At 43.7% G+C, this 19,054-nt stretch overlaps 1 protein-coding gene and 1 long non-coding RNA gene across 2 annotated transcripts in view; one reads left to right on the top strand and one right to left on the bottom strand.

Moving 5' to 3' along the window:
• Window positions 1-14,314, bottom strand: part of LOC105490198 (fms related receptor tyrosine kinase 3) — a 97,070-nt gene extending 82,756 nt beyond the window's left edge. The window contains exon 1 of the mRNA XM_011755599.3: window positions 14,190-14,314. Coding sequence (XP_011753901.1) covers window positions 14,190-14,232 — 43 coding nt within the window. The 5' untranslated portion in view covers window positions 14,233-14,314. The remainder of the gene's footprint in view (window positions 1-14,189) is intronic.
• A 182-nt stretch (window positions 14,315-14,496) lies between these two features.
• On the top strand, window positions 14,497-15,207 carry LOC139359145 (uncharacterized). The gene is made up of 2 exons (XR_011614938.1): window positions 14,497-14,581; window positions 14,807-15,207. It is a non-coding gene; the product is annotated as an uncharacterized lncRNA (long non-coding RNA).
• Window positions 15,208-19,054: the final 3,847 nt, after the last annotated feature.

Below are 19,054 nucleotides of genomic sequence, written 5' to 3'. Positions count from 1 at the left end.
TATTTTTAGTAGAGATGGAGTTCCACCATGCTGGCCAGGCTGGTCTTGAACTCCTGACATCAAGGGATTCGCCCACCTTGGCCTCCCAAAGTGCTAGGATTGCAGGCATGAACTACCATGCCCAGCTGTCTGAAGAACTTTCTTTAACAGTTCCTATTAGGCCAGGCATGGTGGCTCACGCCTGTAATCCCAGCACTTTGGGAGGCCGAGGCAGGTGGATCACAAGGTCAGGAGATTGAGACCATCCTGGCTAACACTGTGAAACCCTGTCTCTACTAAAAATACGAAAAATTAGCTGGGCATGGTGTTGGGCACCTGTAGTTTGGCAGGAGAATGGTGAGAAACCGGGGGGCGGAGCTTGCAGTGAGCCAAGATTGTGCCATTGCACTCCAACCTGGGCGACAGAGCAAGACTCTGTCTCAAAAAAATAAAAAATAAAAAAAAAGTTCCTATTATGCCAGTCTGGAGTGATTGTTTCTTTCAGTTTTTGTACATCTGAAAGACTATTTGTTTCTCTTCATTTTTGAAAGATGGTTTTTTGTGTTTTTTTTTTTTTGGATATAGAACCACACATGTATATTATTAGTTTTGCTCTGATGTCCAGGTTGAAGTGCAGTAGCATGATCATAGCTCACTGCAGCCTTGAACTCCTGGGCTCTAACAATCCTTCCACCTCAGCCTCTGAAGTAGCTTTGACAACAAGGACATACCATCATGCCTGGCTAATTCTTTTATTTTTTGTAGAGACAGTGGATTGCTATGTTGCCCAGGCTGGTCTTGAACTCCTGGCTTCAAGCAATCCTCCTGCCTCAGCCTCCCAAAGCATCCTTCAGTTCTTTAAAGATGTTGCAATGTTTCTTCACTGTCTTTTGACTTACATAGTTCATGACAAGAAGTCTGCCAAATGAATGTATCTTTTTTCTCTGGATGCTTTTAAGATTTTCTCTTAGTCTCTGGCTTTAACCAATTTGATGATAATGAGCCTTTTGTAGTTTTCATGAGTCATGTGCTTGAGTTTCACTGGGCTTCCTGAACCCATAGGTATATCATTTTTATCTGGTTTGAGAATTTTCCTCCATTATTTTTGAAATGTCTTTACTGTCATCTTCCTTCCCCCATTCTCTCCTTTAGTAACTCTAATTACATGTATATCTGACCACCTAAAGTTCTGTACCTCCCTAATTCTCTGTTCATGTTATTTGGTCTTTTTTGCTCTGTTCATTTTAGATATTTTCTGTTGCTATGCCTCCAAGTCCACTAATCTTTTCTCCTACAATGTTTAATCTGTCACTAATCCTCTCCAGTGTAACTGAGTTTTCATCCTTAGACGTTCAATTTGGGTAATTTGTTACATTTACTATGTCTCTTCTTAACATGTACAATCTTTCCTCATTCAGAAATATATGTAATATTGTTATAATAACCGTTTTAATTTTCTTGCCCACTAATTCCACATTTGATGTCATTTCTGGGTCCCTTTTGGGTGACTGATTTTTCTCCTTAAGTTAAATTTTTCTTGTTCTTTGTTTGTCTAGTAAATTTATAACTGGGTGTCAGACATTGTGAATTTTACCTGGTGCCAGATGTTTTTGTCTTCTGTTAAATATTCTTGAACTTTTTTCTGGGATGCAATTAAATTTATGGTGAGCACTCTGTTCTTTCATGTCTTGCATTTAAGCTGGGTTAGGTGGGATCAGAGCAGTGCTCAGTCTAGAGTTAATTTTTTTCCACTTGTGGACTTCACCAAAACGAAAAACGTTTGCTCCTCAGAAAACATTCTTTTATTTATTTTTTTATTTTTTTGAGACAGAGTCTCACTCAGTTGCCCACGTTGGAGTGCAGTGGCACAATCTCAGCTCACTGCAACCTCCGCCTCCCAGGTTCAGGCAATTCTCACGCCTCAGCCTCCCAAGTAGCTGGAATTACAGGTGCACACCACCATGCCTGGCTAATTTTCATATTTTTAGTAGAGACAGGGTTTTGCCAAGTTGGCCAGGCTGGTGTTGAACTCCTGACCTCAGGTAATCCACCTGCCTCAGCCTCCCAAAGTGCTGGGATTACAGGTGTGAGCCATCAGAAAGCCTTTTTTTTTTTTTTTTGAGACAGTCTAACACTGTCGCCTGGGCTAGCATACAATGGTGTGGTCTTGGCTCACTGCAACCTCCACCTCCCGAATTCAAGTGATTCGCCTGCCTCAGCCTCCCGAATAGCTGGGATTACAGGCACCCGCCACCACACCCAGCTAATTTTTTGTATTTTAGTAGAGACGGAGTTTCACTATGTTGGCCAGGCTGGTCTCAAACTCCTGACCTGGTGATCCGCCTGCCTTGGCCTCCCAAAGTGCTGGGATTACAGGTATGAGCCAGCGTTCCCAGCCCAGAAAACATTCTTAAAAAATGAAAAGACAAGCCACAGACTGGAGAAAATATTTTGATGATACACATGTGAAAAAGGACTTGTATCCATAATACACAAAGAACCCTTAAAACCCAATAATAATAAAACAAACACTCCAATTTTTAAAATGGGCAAAAGATTTTGGGAGACACTTCACCAAACAAAACATAGGATGACAATTAAACACATGAAAAGATGCTTAACATCATTAGTCATTAGGGAAATGCAAATTTAAGCCACAGTAACACATTGCTACACCGCTATTAGAATGGTTAAAAACCCAAACCAAAAAACTGACAATACCACATGCTGACGATGACCTTGAGCAAATGCAATTCTCACACATTGTTGGGGTAAATGACAAATGGTACAATCACTTTGAAAAACAGTTTGGCAGTTTCTCATGAAGTTAAACATTCACTTAGCATCCAGTGCAGCCATACAATACCACTCTGAGGTATTTACCCAAAAGAAATGAAAACCTATGCTTACCAAAAACACCTGTATTCAAATATTTATAGCTGTTTTATTCATCATTGCCAAAAACTGGAAGCAAACAAATGACTAGTCGCTGGTTAATGAATAACAAACTGAGGCCTATCCATACAATAGGATACTACTTAGCACCAGAAAGAAAAAATAACTGATATACGTAACACTCATCTGATCAGATAAATCTGATAATTCTGCTATGTGAAATAAACATACTCAAAGGCCACATATGATAAGATTCCACTTACATGACATTCTACAAAGGGGAAAATGATGAAAACAGGAAAGAGAGTACTGGTTGTGGGGGGCTTGCTGTAGGGATCAGGGTTGACAACAAAAGAGCATGAGGAATTTTTTTTTTTTTTTTTTTTTTTTTTTTTTTGAGATAGAGTCTTGCTGTGTCACCCAGGCTGGAGTACAGGGGCATGATCTCCGCTCATTGCAACCTCTGCCTCCAGCGTTCAAGCAATTCTCCTGCCTCAGCCTCCCGAGTAACTGGGATTAAAGGCGCCTGCCACCATGCCCAGCTAAGTTTTGTATTTTTTTTTTTTTTTTAGTAGAGATGAGGTTTCACCACATTGGCCAGGCTGGTCTCAAACTCCTGACTTCAAATAATCTGCCCACCTCAGCCTCCCAAAATGCTGGGATTACAGACTTGAGCCACTGCACCCTGCCCTGAGGAAACTTTTTTTTTTTTTTTTTTTTTTAGATGGAGTCTCTCTGTGTCACCCAGGCTGAAGTGCGGTGGCACAATCTCAGCTCACTGCAACCTCCGCCTCCCAGATTCAAATGATTCTCTTGCCTTAGCCTCCCAAGTAGCTGGGATTACAGGCGCACACCACCATGCCCAGCTAATTTTTTGTATTTTTAGTAGAGACAGGGTTTCACCATGATGGCCAAGCTGGTCTTGAACTCCTGACCTCGTGATCCGCCTGCCTCAGCCTCCCAAAGTGTTGGGATTACAGGCGTGAGCCGCTGCACACTGCCATGACAGAACTTTTAAGGGGAATGGAAATGTCTATGTCTTGATAGTGGTGGCAGTTCTATGACTATATTTGTTTCTGAAACTCATAGAACTGCATATTAAAGAGGATGAAATTTACTGTATGAAAATTGTACCTCAATAAACCTGACTTTTTAAAAAGCTGGCCAGGTGCAGTGGCTCACACTTGTAATCCCAGCACTTTGGGAGGCCGAGGCAGGAGGATCACTTGAGCTCAGGAGTTCGAGACCAGACTGGCTAACATGGCCAAGCCCCACCTCTACCAAAAATACAAAAATTAGCCTGGTGTGGTGGTGCACACCTGTGGTCTCAATTACTCAGGAGGCTGAGGTGGGAGGATCACTGAAGTCCAGGAAGTGGAGCCTGCAGTGAGCCAAGATCATGCCACTGCACTCCAGCCTGGGTGACAGAGTGAGACCTGTTCCCCCACCCACTCTCCTCAAAAAAAAAAAAAAAAAAAAAGCCAAAGGAAATTTGCCACCATCAATATTAAGGTTCTTTCCAAAAATTCATTCTAAAACCGTAATGGAAATTCCCAGAATCCAGTTCCAAACACATTCTGAGCAGTCAGAACAACTCTGGAATTGAAACAGAGCTCTCAGAGTGGTACACTTTGAACGGACAGTACTGGGATGGGGGTGGGGGTAAGTAAAAAACAAAAAGTTGACAATAATCTAAAACTTCAAAGAGTTGTGGATTTTCACATTATGAAACAAACCAGAGAATGTCAAGACACTTCAATTTCAAGCTGTCTTCTGTGGGGCAAAGAGTTGGAGACCAATGTTCCAAGTCCCTCTTCGGAAAGTTACCAGCTTTGAAAACTGAATTTGAGCAACTCATTTATCCTCTTTGGGCCCCATTTTCTTCCTGTGGTAAATGAGGGCAGTAGAATGGGTAACTCTAAGGTTTCATTCTCTGAATTCATTCATTCAATGTTCTTTCTCTATAAATTCTTGTAATTTTAACTACTGTCTATCTGCTCGTGAGGCTGGGTGCAGCGGCTAACGCCTGTAATCTCAACACTTTGGGAAGCCAAGGTGGGAGGATCGCTTGAGCTCAGGTGTTCAAGACCAGCCTGGGAAACACAGCAAGACCTCATCTCTATAAAAATAAAAAATAGGCCGGGCGTGGTAACTCACGCCTGTAATCCTAGCACTTTGGGAGGCTGAGGCAGGTGGATTGCTTGATGTCAGGAGTTCAAAACCAGCCTGGCCAACATGGTGAAACTCTGTCTTTACCAAAAATACAAAAATTAGCCAGGAGTGGTGGAGCACGCCTGTGGTCCCAGCTACTCGGGAGGCTGAGGCAGGAGAATCACTTGAACCCGGGAGGCAGAGGTTGCAGTGAGCCAAGATCGCACCGTTGCACTCCAACCTGGGCAACAGAGCGAGACTGCATCTCAAAAAATAAAAATAAAATAAAAAAATATATATCTGCTCACAAGTTCCTAATTTATACCTTCTGTGTCTTTAACTATGTATCTGGGTAGCCCCCACCAAGGAACCTTAAACTCAAAGGGAAATTTAACTCACCTTTCTCCTCCCTAAGCCCCACCTCTTCCTACCTCCCTCTCTCCTCTGTCTCCCCCCATCCTCCTCAGTAGTAAAACCTCCAGTGTCACAGAATCCAGAAACCCAGAAGCCATTTTTGACTCCTTCCTCTCCCTCATTTCCCATTACCCAGGCAATTGCCAACCCTTACATTTTGACTTTTATTTTTAGATAGGGTCTCGCTCTACCACCCAGGCTGAAGTGCAGTGGCAGGATCATAGCTAACTGTAGCCTCAACCTCCTGGGCTCAAGGGCTCCTCCTGCCTCAGTCTCCAGAGTGGCTGAGCTTGCAGGTGCACACCACCATGCTCAGCTAACATTTTGACTACTTGATAATTCTCAAAGCAATTCTCAGCTCCACATCTCTATCCCCATTGCCCTAATTCAAGCCCTCGTTGTCATCTCTGGCCTGGACTACTGCCAACAACTTCCCTGCCATAGTCCTGTTGGCCCCATATTCATCCTCCACACAGACACCAGAATTGTCTTTCTAAAATACAAATCAGAGCATGTCACACTCTGCTTAAAGCCCTCCAGAACCAACAGCAGTGATTCCTCTTTCTTGAGTCACAGACTCCTTTGAAAATCTGAAGGTAGCAATTAACTCACTCTCCAAAAAAAAAAAAAAAAAAAAAAGCATACTCACACACATACACACACAGAGGGAAGATATAACAAACCGCCTAAAATCCATCTGGAGACTACTTTTTTTTTTTTTTTTTTGAGACAGGGTCTCACTCTGTCACCCAGGCTAGAGTGCAGTGGTGTGATCTCAGCTCGCTACAACCTCCACATCCCAGACTCAACCAATTCTCTTGCCTCAGCCTCCCTAGTAGCTGGACTACAGACACGTGTCAGCACATCTGGCTAACATTTTTCATATTTTTTCGTAGAAATGGGGTTTTGCCATGTTGCCCAGGCTGGGCTCAAACTCCTGGGCTCAAGTGATCCACTCACCTTGGCCTCCCAAAGTGCGGGGATTACAGGTGTGAGCCACCACACCTGGCCTCTTTTTTTTTTTTTTAAATTAGAGATGGGATCTTGCTATGTTGGCCAGGCTGGCCTTGAACTCTTGGACTCAAGCGAGCCTTCCATGTAGCTGGGACTATAGGCATGGACCACCACGTCAGACCAACCATCCAGAGACTCTTGGTCTACATGATAAAGTCCAACCACTTAACACATCACCAAAGTATCCCTTACACAGTACACATTATGCTCAGGCAACCCTAAATTTTCTTTTTTTAAAGCTATTCATTAGAAATCTTTAAATAGGCCGGGCGCGGTGGCTCAAGCCTGTAATCCCAGCACTTTGGGAGGCCGAGGCGGGCGGATCACGAGGTCAGGAGATCGAGACCATCCTGGCTAACACGGTGAAACCCCGTCTCTACTAAAAATACAAAAAAAAGAAATTAGCCGGGCGTGGTGGCGGGCGCCTGTAGTCCCAGCTACTCCGGAGGCTGAGGCAGGAGAATGGCGTGAACCCGGGAGGCGGAGCTTGCAGTGAGCCGAGATTGCGCCACTGCACTCCAGTCTGGGCGACAGAGCGAGACTCCGTCTCAAAAAAAAAAAAAAAAAGAAAAAAAAGAAATCTTTAAATAATTTGCTGAATTACAACTTTATAAATGATAGTTACTCTAATCCTGGTGACCTTATACATTGTGTCACAACAACTCGGAATGAAATTATAGTTTACCATCTGTGACATATTTGTTACTTTTGTACCTTTTTCTTTGCTGTCCTATTTACCTGGAACATCCTCACCCTCTTCTTTCTCTGACAAGTCTTACTTCTCTTCAGTATGACTCTGGCATCACCTTCTCTTGGAAGCTTTGCTTTACTTTCTCAGTCTGGGTTAGAGGTTCAGCCACGGTGCATATTTCTAAAACTCCACTGCAAATTTCTTTCTATATGTCTGACCTGCTGCCACCGACATCCCGAACATTATACTTTGAGGGCAGGAAACAGTACTGTGTAGCATTTAACACAGGTCCTAGACATAGAGCTCAAAAACATCTGTGGAAGGAAGAACGGTGGGAAAGAGGGAGGGAATTAAAAAAGAAGGGAGGGAGGGAGAGAAGGAGGCAAATCTTGTGACTCCAAATCCTAATTTCTTCAGACTTCATATATTTCTTTCTGCAAAACACGTGCCTAACAAAGAGTGCAGCTGTGCTTTACAAGTATTATCTGATGAAGGAGTAAGATACTGCTTATCTCCTTTTTACAAATGAGGAACTTAAGTGCAGAGACATTCCCTGCCACAGAAAACAGCACGTTTCCTAAATGTGTTGTTAGTCCTAATATATCTACAGGCATTACCTCCAAGAACATAATGTCAAACATTAGGAAAAGCATAAATCAAATAACAAAATATTTGAAGACTGAATTCAGTGACTATCTTATACACTAAAGCCTGCTTTAGCATAGACTGTAAATAATTCTATGAAAGATTCTTGGCTACCAATTGACCTTATAATGCCAGCAGAAAAAATATATATATTTTTACTGTTTAACCCAAAAAAAAACATGGTTCCTCTTTTAGGATCTTATGCAATTTCTGTGGCCACAAAAGAACACTGTGTGCACTTTATATATTTTTTTCCTTTCTTTTTTCTTTTTTTTAGAGATAGCATCTTGCTCTGCCACCCAGGTTAGAGTACAGTGGCATGGTCATAGCTCACTGCAGCCTCAAATTCCTGGGCTCAAGCTATCCTCTTGTCTCAGCCTCCTGAGTAGCTGAGGCTACAAGCATGTGCCTCTACGCTCAGTTAATTTTTTAATTTTTTTGTAGAGACCAGATCTCGCTGTATTGCCCAGGCTGGTCTTGAACTCCTGGGCTCCAGTGATCCTCCCGCCTAGGCCTCCCAAAATGCTGGGGATACAGGTGTGAACCACTGCACTCTGCCTACTTTATCTTATTTTAAAATTTCCTTCACATGTGTTGGTACTAATAGAACAGAATTGTGTGAGTCAAATTAGTAACCAGTAGTGACTTCTACAAAAGCTGTCATTACTTCAAAACCACTGATAATACAGCCATAGAAAGTATTAACCAAGAATAACTAAATCACTTAGGTATAAAACTCGCAGATTCCCCAAAGACAGAAAAACCTTCGACTACCTGAGAAGTGGATACAGCTTTTCTGGGCATCATAGAAAAACATCTTAAGATCACAAAGTCTCCTGATAAAAACCAAAAAGCTTGCAGGTGAGCAGTCTGGGTATTTAAGAAAAAACAAAAAACCAAAAAGCTCTACTCAGACAAACCACCTACTGTGAGGTTCACAAGAATTTGCTATTTCAGAGGGAATAAAGGATACAGCACAGTGGCAAGACCAAGCTAAGCCAATTTCCAATTTCCAGTCCTTCAGTTCCCCCTCTCCATATTCTTTTCTTTTCTTTTTTTTTTTTTTTGAGAAGGAGTCTCGCTGTGTCTCCAGGCTGGAGTGCAGTGGCACGATCTCGGGTCACTGCAACCTCCACCTCCCAGGTTCAAGCGATTCTCCTGCCTCAGCCTCCTGAGTAGCTGGGACTACAGGCGTGCACCACCACGCCCAGCTGATTTTTGTATTTTTAGTAGAGACAGGGTTTTACCATGTTGTCCAGGATGGTCTTGATCTCTCTACCTCGTGATCCGCCCACCTTGGCCTCCCAAAGTGCTGGGATTACAGGCATGAGCCACCTTGCCCGGCCCCCTCTCCAAATTCTTATTCCTATTATCTACAAGATCCCTTTCAAAGTTAAGAAAAATGATAAAATACAATACTCTTGAGATTATTTGCTTTTTGTCAAATCAAAATCTTTGCCCAAAGATTAAGGCAATATCTGGTAGGTATGTGGGGAGGCAGCAAGATTGTAATTTTGAACTTGAATGATAGGGGTTAGTTACCGTCACACTGCTTGCCAAGTGTCATGCAAGGATGAGATGAGAGGAACACAAAGAACCGTGGATATGTTGCCGAAGCCGAGGCATTTTGTGGGCTTCTCAAATGAGCAGGAATACCTTCCCGGAGTAAAATGTAGTCGATACCTTTGTTTAAAGAACAATTTGGAAAAATACTTCTTCACAAGACCTAAAAGATGGCCATATTTAACTTTAGAACAGTTTGTTCCTTTTATTTTAAATGGAAGAGCATTTTCTTTCCCATAAGCATTAAAGACAGCACTATATCTCCATTTTTAAGTAGTTTTAGGCTGGGCGTACTGGCTCACATGTGTAATCCCAGCACTTTGGGAGGAGGCTGAGGCAGGAGGATTGCTTGAGCTCAGGAGTTCAAGACCAGCCTAGGCAACACAGTGAAACCCCATCTCTACCAAAAATACAAATATTAGCGGGGTGTCGTGGTGCATGCTTGTAGTCCCACGACTCAGGAGGTTGAGGTGGGAGGCTTGCTTGAGCCCATAAGGCAGAGGTTTCAGTGAGCTGAGACCACACCACTGCACTTCAGCCTGGGTGACAGAGACAGGTCTTGTCTCAAAAAAAATTTAAAAAGTAGTTTAAGGGGGCAAAAAGTGGGATCCCCTTTCTGACCTGGCTAAAGCTTCCTTCATTGATACACGCAATTATTTATTTATTTATTTATTATTTATTTATTTATGTTTTGAGATGGAGTCTCACTCTGTTACCCAGGGTAGAGTGCAATGGTGCGATCTTGGCTCACTGTAACCTCTGCCTCCCGGGCTCAAGCGATTCTCCCGCTTCAGCCTCCCAAGCAGCTGGGATTACAGGCGTCCGCCACTACGCCCGGCTAATTTTTGTATTTTTAGTAGAAACAGGGTTTCACCATGTTGGCCAGGCTGGTCTCAACTCTTCAAGTGATCTGCCCGCCTCAGCCTCCCAAAGTGCTGGGATTACAGGCATGAGCCATCGCGCCCGGCCAGACTCATGCAATTTTTAATGTATATTTAGTCATCATAATAACTGTGTCGGAAGGTTTAACTAAAAGAAAGCATACTGAAATACTTTTCCTGGGGAAAGGCAATGACCACACATTTCTTAAATAGAATAAAATTGGTGATTTATACACCAGTTCCCCTACCCCCATCTCTTTAAACTTTGTACCCCTTGTGCCCAGCAAGAAATAGTAGAAATAGGTATTCTGTCAGGCATGGTGGCTCACACCTGTAATCCTAGCACTTTGGGAGGATCACTTGAGCCCAGGAGTTCAAGATTAGCCTGAGCAATACAGTGAGATCTCATCTCTACCAACAAATTTTTCAAAAAATTAACCAGGTGTGGTGGCACGTGCCTGTGGTCCCAGGTACTCAGGAGGCTGAGGTGGGAGGCTTGCTTGAGCCCAGGAGGAGAAAGAAAGGAAAGAAAGAAAGAAAGAAAGAAAGGAAAGAAAGAAAGAAAGGAAAGAAAGAAAGAAAGAAAGAAAGAAAGAAAGAAAGAAAGAAAGAAAGAAAGAAAGAAAGAAAGAAAGAGAGAAAGAAAGGAGGGAGGGAGGGAGGGAGGGAGAGAAAAGAAAGAGAGAAAGAAAGAGAGAGGGAGGGAGGGAACGAAGGAGGGAAGGAAGGAAGGAAGGAAAAAAATTGGTATTAAATTAAAGTTTCTTAAATAAAAATGGATTTTTTCTTCCTAATGCATGTTTTCTCCTCATTTTTCTTATCCGAAGTCTTCCCTTGGAATATAAGTAAGTTTTCCTCCTTCACATTTAATATTTCATTGCCTGATTGTTTTTCAGTTTAAACAACAGGAGAATCCAATAACAAATCTTTACCAACAGCTAAGAGTTACTGAAAGTGCCTTTTTAGTTATAAAAAGTTAATCCATTTTTAATGTAAGGCAAGCAGTTCACAATTAAACCTAAGAGGATAATTTACTATAGATAGACGTGAAGTACCTAAAAAGAAATGAATATCCAATCTACACCTATATAATGGCAAAAAATAGAGCTAGACTTTCAGAGTCAGAGGGGACCTTAATGTCAGGTCGGCAGGTCTGGGCTCACATTCAATCCAAACCAAGCTTTGCTGAGTGTCCCTTCCCTCCACTTTCTCCTGAATCATTCCCCCTTGGGCTAGGAGTTTCCAAGAAGGCAAATAAAGGAAGATAAGCAACAAGGGAAAAGGATGGCAACTCAAATGTGCAGTTCAAGGCTTTGAATACGAATTTTTTTTAACACTAATGAAAAAGGTAGTATCACAGCTCTTAAAATATTGAAATACTTCTCTCTGTCCAATATCAGCACATAATGCAGAAAAGCCCATTGGGAACATGTTCCTCTCCTTTAAATGCCACTTGGAAAGCTTCTTCATTATTCATAAATGATAAATAAAAGACCGGGCGTGGCCAGGCATGGTGGCTCACACCTGTAATCCCAGAACTTTGGGAGGCTGAGGCAGGTGGATTGCTTGAGGTCAGTTCGAGACGAGCCTGGCCAACATGGTGAAACCTCGTCTCTACTAAAAATATAAAAATTAGCTGGGTGTGGTGGCACGCACCTGTAATCCCAGCTACTCAGGAGGCTGAGGCAGGAGAATTGCTTGAACCTGGGAGGTGGAGGTTGCAGTGAGCTGAGATCACACCACCGCACTCCAGCCTGGGTGACAGAGCGACACTCAGTCTCAAAAAAAAAAAAAAGTAGTGTTTACAATATAAGGGAAATTGGTATCTCATGTTCTAATTCAAGGAATTTAAGGCTATTAACCATTTTAAAGGTCTCATGTTTAAGCTTCTCACTTTATCTTTCTTTATTCAAGAAAATCCATAATAGCAAGTGTTGACAAAAATGTGAGGAACTGGAACTGCCATACACTCTAGTGGGAGTGGAAATTGGTATAACCACTGTGGAAAACTGTTTGACAGTATCTATCAAAACTGAACATATCCCTTCCCTATGATCCAGGAATTCTACGTGTGGGCATAATCCTTTATATATGGTGTTTATGTCCACCATACATAAAACAATGTTCACAGCAGTGCTATGCATAATTACACAAAATTGGAACAACTTCCATGTGCTTCAAGAACAGAATGGATAAAATAAATTATAACATCTATTCATACCATGAAATGGTACTGGCAATTAAAAAAAAAAAACAAAACACACTGCTACAGAGAACAAGGTTGAATCTTATTATTATAATGTTGAGTAAAAGAAACTGGACATAAAACAGCACACGATGATGGTTTGCTTCACATGAAGTTCAAACACAGGCAAAAGTAACCTATGGCATCAGAAGTCAGAATAGAGGCTACCTGGGGAGGGAGCACTGACAGAGAGGTTGGAGCTAGAATTGCTTTATATTTCAGTCTGATCGTGGTTATTTGGGCACACACATATATGAAAACTAATGAAATTGTACTCTTAATATTTGTGCATATTTACTGTGTGCCAATTATACTTCATTTAGAAATATCTGGAGAGAGAGATAGAAATTTCTGAATTCTTTCCTAAATATAATTCAATACAGCTTAAATATAGTTGCAAGTATTGACGCTTATACCTTTAGAAAGCCCATTATGCTTCTGAAAAATGCACTTACTACTTAATATCATACATAATAGAAAGCTAACATTTTGTATTAATGGAATCTGAAAAACACATTGTACTATACATTTGAAATTACAGATTTACTAACTAGTAAAGATAAATGTTTGAGAACTAAACTACAATGTTTAAGAACTAAAATTTTAAAATGTTTGTTTTTCCACTTTTTTCCCTTGATTTACATTTTTTACTTTTTATATTTCATAATTATTTGTAGCAAAAGCTATTGGATATAATTCCTGCACTTCTATATTGCAAGTATTTTCTCTATTTACCACAGACTTCAAGTCTTAGCATTTCAGAGCTGAAGGGGACACGCACGGACTCCCTCACTGCACAGATGAGGACGCGGAGGCCGGGGGAGGTGAGTGTCAGTCCCAAGGTTGCAGACCTAGGACAGGGACCAGAGCTCCCGGGCTCCCAGAACTCTGTCGCCTTCAACCCAAATTCGATTCAGTCCTCTCATCCTTCCAAATAGAAAGCTGACACGAACCGAGCGGAGGCTTTTTTTTTTTTTTTCCAATAACTATGCTACCCAGCAGATTCTCTGGGGAGAGTCCTCAGAGTCCTTGAAAACCCCACTGGGGTTTAATGCCAGGATAGGAAGAGCGCAGAAGAAAGAGACAGCTAGTATTTTAATATATAAATCTGTTTGCATAATATTTCCTAGGTAAACTATTCGCTGATCCAACCAAAATTCGGCGGGGCTGGGGTGTATCGTTATTGAGGACGACTCGCTCTAGGGGAGAACCCGGACGCATTTTTCCATCAGAGTTCCCTCTATAAATCAAAACCTCAAAAGAAGAGTTAACGACGACACCCAGGAGTCCACAGTATCCAGGGGTCGGTCCAGGAGAGGTCCCTGGCCACCTGGCGCAGAGCTCGCGGCCGCAGACTCCCATTGACGGCCCAGCACCGGAGCGCGCGGGCCGAGCTGCCCCAGACCCGGCGCAGCGCCTCGGGGAGGCCGTCTGCAAAGTCCGGGCCGCCACTCGGGACCGCGGACCGGGCCAGAGGAGAGACGTCGGAGAAGAGGGAAGAGGACGCGGGGTGGGAAAAGCCGGGGCCGCGGGCAAGTAGTGGGCGAGTCCGGAGGGCGCGAAAGAGGGGAGGGGCGCGGGAGGCAATGGAAGGAGCGAGCGCGGGGAGGAGCGAGGCGGCTGGGCCGGAGGAGGCGCGCGCCCGGGTCCACAGTGCGGGGTGGGGGCTGAGGGGCCGCGAGGGGCTGCGAGCGGGCTAGCGGGGCCTTACCGAGCAGCGGCAGCCGGCCGCCGCCGCGCGCCAACGCCGGCATGGCCTCCGGAGCCCGGGGTCCCCAGGCCGCGCCGGCCCAGCCCTGCGATGCCGCCTGGAGCGGCGCGCCCCGCGCTGCAGGTGGCTCTCTTAAGGATGCGCGTCACCGACCGCAAATTCCCTCGGACTGGTGCAAAGTGGAAGGGGGGAGGAACCCTCTCCCCAGAGGCAGGGGCCGAGCCGAGCAGCCGGTGCCTGGCGCAGCGCTGCAGCCGAGCCCACGTGCCCGCCGCGGTCCGCAGCCTGCGCTTGGCGGCCCCCGGGGCTCCCCGACTGCGGCGGGGAAGATTGGGCGCGGTCCCGCTGGAGAAGTTGCACGGGCTCCGCGGCTCTGCCTCCTTGCTGCCCCTGTGAGTCCCCGAACTCTGTCGTTTGGATCCGGGGCGTGGGGACTGCAGGGAGCCACAAACCACCCTTCTAGCGCTCTGGGATCTTTGAGGCCCTGAGAAGGGCGCTGAATCCGCGCGGCACGCTGGCGACTCCGGCCAGCGCACAGGCGAGCATGGGGTCTCATTCCATTCCCCCTGGATCTTAATTGTGGACTGATTTCCTTTGTCTCTCCCTCCATCTCCTAGGATGCCCAGGACCCAGTCAGCGGCGGGAGCAAGAAAAACAGGCGGGGTTTCAATGTCAACCAAGGCATAGGGAGGTTAACAAACACCCCTGAAAACAAAACACACAGAAAATACATCCCAGAGGATGTTGCGAATCATCCGCTCAATGGTTCTTCTTCTTCGCATAATTTTTCGAGTTGAAAATTATTATTATTTTCCTGCAATAAGTTGAAGATTGGAAAGCTCTGGATGCCAATTCTGGTTCTTCCCTTACTTAACTGGCCGTTTGACCTCCACAAACCTGTTTACTCATCGTAAAGGAAAGGGGTAGACCAAATGGTTTATAATGTCTCTCCCAATTCTAGGAATTCCATGCTCTTGATTATTTTAATCATTTTCTAATAAAGCATGAAAATTGTTTACTCTTGGCCATACAGTTATTTTCCTTAGATGTTGTTTACAGTACAATAATTCTTTCCCCCAGGACATGGCCGAAACTTTAGAAGTGTCTACTGTGGTGCAGCCACTATAGGAAACACTATAGAGGTTTCTCGAAAAATTAAAAAAAATATGGTCCAGCAATTCCATTTCTGGTCATGTAGCCAAAAGAATTGAAAGCAGGGTTTTGAAGAGATGTCTGTACACCCATGTTTAAAGCAGCATTATTCACAGTAGCCAAAAGGTAGAAGCAACCCATGTCCACAACAGATGAATGATGAACAAAAATGCAGTATATACATACGACTATTTTCCAGCTTCAAAAAGGAGGGAAATTCTGATACATGCTAAAATATGGATGAATCTTGACGACATTATGCTAAGTGAAATAAGCTAGTCCCGAAACATACAATGCTGTATCCCATTACGAATTCATAAAGACAGAAAGTAGAATGGTGGTTACCATGGGCTGGGGGCAGGGGGAAATGGGGAGCCAGTGTTTATTGGATACAGAGTTTCAGTTTTGCAAGATGAACAGAGTTCTGGAGACTGGTTGCTCAACAATGTGAATGTACTTAACGCTACTAAACTGTACACTTAAAAATAGCTAAGGCCCGGTGCGGTGGTTCCTGCCTGTAATCCTAGCACTTTGGGAGGCCGAAGGGGGCAGATCACCTGAGGTCAGCAGTTCAAGATCAGCCTAGCCAACATGGTGAAACCCCATCTCTACAAAAATACAACAATTAGCCAGGCGTAGTGGTGCATGCCTGTAATCCCAGCTACCTGGGAGGTTGAGGCAGGAGAATCTCTGGAACCCGGGAGGCAGAGGCTGCAGTGAGCTGAGATTGCACCACTGCACTCCATCCAGCCTGGGTGACAGAGCCAGACTCTGTCTCAAAAAAAAAAAAAAAAAAAAGAAAGGTTAAGATGGTAAATTTTATGTATGTGTATTTTACCTCAATTTTAAATTTTTAAAGTTTTTGTGTAGCTGCTGAGGGTTTAAAAATTTTGTTAAAGAGTTTTGTGTCTACCTTAGGTCAGAAACAGCAATGAAGGAAGAAGGCCTGAAATAAGTGAAACATGAGGAGACAAGGCAATGAAACGGGCTGGTTATGGGGAGAAAAGTGAGCTTCCAATGGCCAAGACCTAACACACTACCTTTTATTTAAAGCTTGATTGCTGTCTTAAAGGAAACTGATTGGCTGGGCGCTGTGGCTCACGCCTGTAATCCCAGCACTTTGGGAGGCCAAAGCGGGTGGATCATTTGAGGTCAGAAGTTGGAGACCAGCCTAACCAACATGGTGAAACCCTGTCTCTACCAAAAATACAAAAAGTAGCTGGGTATGATGGCACGCGCCTATAGTTCCAGCTACTCGGGAGGCTGAGGCAGGGGAATTGCTTGAACCCAGGAAGCGGATGTTGCAGTGAACTGAGATCATGCCACTGCACTCCAGCCTGGGCAACAGAGCAAGACTTGGTCTTAAAAAAAAAAAAAACGAAATTCGGCCTGGCGCAGTGGCTCACGCTTGCAATCCCAGCACTTTGGGAAGCCAAGGAAGGTGGATCATGAGGTCAGGAGTTCAAGACCAGCCTGGCCAAGATGGTGAAACCCCGTCTTTACTAAAAATACAAAAAATTAGCCGGGCGTGGTGGCACGTGCCTGTAATCCCAGCTACTTAGGAGGCTGAGGCAGAGAATTGCTTAAACCTGGGGAGTGGAGGTTGCAATGAGCCAAGATAGCGCCACTGCACTCCAGCCTGGGTGACAGAGGGAGACACCATCTCAAAAAAATAAATAAAATTTAAAAACTAAAAAAAAAAAAAAAAAAAGAAAAGAAACTGATTGTTATACATTTGCAGAACATCAGCTTGAGTGCAGCAGTATTCAGGATACAAAATCATAAAGATACTGCTGTTTTGTCCAAGAATCTTGGACACAAGGCAGAGATCTCCATGAAAAGAGTGTTGGTGAGAGAGGAGAAGTTAGGAATGGTTTCTTTTTTTCTGAGACGGAGTCTTGCTCTGTCGCCCAGGCTAGAGTGCAGTGGCGCGATCTCGGCTCACTACAACATCTGCTTCCCAGGTTCAAGCAATTCCCCTGCCTCAGCCCCCTGAGTAGCTGGGATTACAGGCGCACGCCACTGCGCCCGGCTAAGTTTGTATTTTTAGTAGAGAAGGGTTTCACTATCTTGGCCAGGCTGGTCTCAAACTCCTGACCTCGTGATCCACCCGCCTTGGCCTCCCAAAGTGCTGGGATTACAGGTGTGAGTCACCACGGCCAGTCAGGAATGGCTTCTATGCACACTTGATTTTCCATGGAAATTGGTGGAAAAAATAATTCTAGAAAGAGCAAATCTTATAGACTGAAATATTTTGGAGTATGAGGTATAGGCTAACAGAAGGTGAAGTAATGCCCCTGGTTTTTTGAGATGTGCCAAGAATCATATCTAATATGAGAACTAATTTCTTCCTCACAGCAACACTAAGGAAAGTAGCCTGAGATTATCTAGAGTCCTGGATTACACGCCCAGGTATGCACGCCCAAGTATGAAATTTTGGTGTCAGAGCTCATGATAGGAATTCTGCAATAAAGAAACTCTTAAAGGGTCAAAAGCAACCAGAAGAAATGAAGTGAAACAGGAGAAATCAGAAAAGAGAAGGGTAAGTTTGTTTCTGGGTTGAATGGAGCGTCTAGTGCTAACTCCACAAAAGGATGTATTTTATGTAGATTCTTAGCACTGTGTTGCTTAGCTGCTACACAGCCATGAGTAAGTGGTCATCTATCTTACCAGCATCTTGATGCCATGTTTCCACCCCTTAAGTCACACAAATATCTCCTCTGCCTTTCTTCTCTCTCTTCAAAAATTGTGACATAGTTTCAGTAGCAGCTTACAGGTGAAATATTTTAATGTCATTTTTAACATACAAAGCTTTATGTTCTCCTGAAAATAAGGGACAAACAAAAGGAATATTTGAATAGGGTTCACGTGAATTCAGTTGAGATATCAACTTCATAGTACAGTTTTACATATCTTTTATTAATAGGGGCTTTGAACTCACCAATTGGCAAAATCTGACAATACAAAGTGTTGGCAAGAATTCAGAGCAATGGAGAACACCCACACACAGTTGGTGGATGTCTGAATGGGTGTGAGCACTTTGAAAAATAATTTGGCATCTCTTACTAAAGTTGAACATATCCTCCAGCCAGCAGTTTCACCCCTATATATAAACCTCAGAGAAACACACATCTGTGCCAAGAGACGTGTATAAGAATGTTCATAGCATTATTGTTTATATCAAAAATTGGGAACAATCTAAATGCCCACCAACAAAAGGATAAATTGCAGTACAGTCATAATAAAATGCTTATATATTAAATAACAGTGTAAATAAATGAGCTACAGTTACCTGATAGACCAGGAATGAATCTCAAAAACATACTGTTGAGGGGGAAAAGCAAGTCATGGAATAATAGACATAAAGACAGAAGCAAATGATATTTTTCTCAGGAGTACATTCTTAGGGGTATAAGGAAAGTAAGGGAATAATTATCACAAAAGTCAGGATTGTGGTTACCTCTGGTATGGGGTGGGAAGAGGAGATTTAATTAGAGAAGACAAACTGGGGATCTCTAAGGTGCTAACATACCCTATTGTTGTTTTGTGATAAGGTCTTGCTACATTGCCCAAGCTGGAGTGTAATGGCTATTCACAGGCACAACCATAGCTCACTGCAGCCTTGAACTCCTGGGCTCAAGCCTCTGGGTAGCTGGGACTACAGGCGTGGACCACCATGCCCAACCACACCCTATTGTTTTTTTTAACCTCTG

The sequence above is a fragment of the Macaca nemestrina genome, chromosome 16 (genome assembly GCF_043159975.1).
Source record: "Macaca nemestrina isolate mMacNem1 chromosome 16, mMacNem.hap1, whole genome shotgun sequence".
In the NCBI taxonomy this organism is placed as follows: Eukaryota; Metazoa; Chordata; class Mammalia; order Primates; family Cercopithecidae; genus Macaca; species Macaca nemestrina.
The sequence above is the reverse complement of the archived record's forward strand: the minus strand, read 5'-3'. Positions and strand labels throughout refer to the sequence as shown.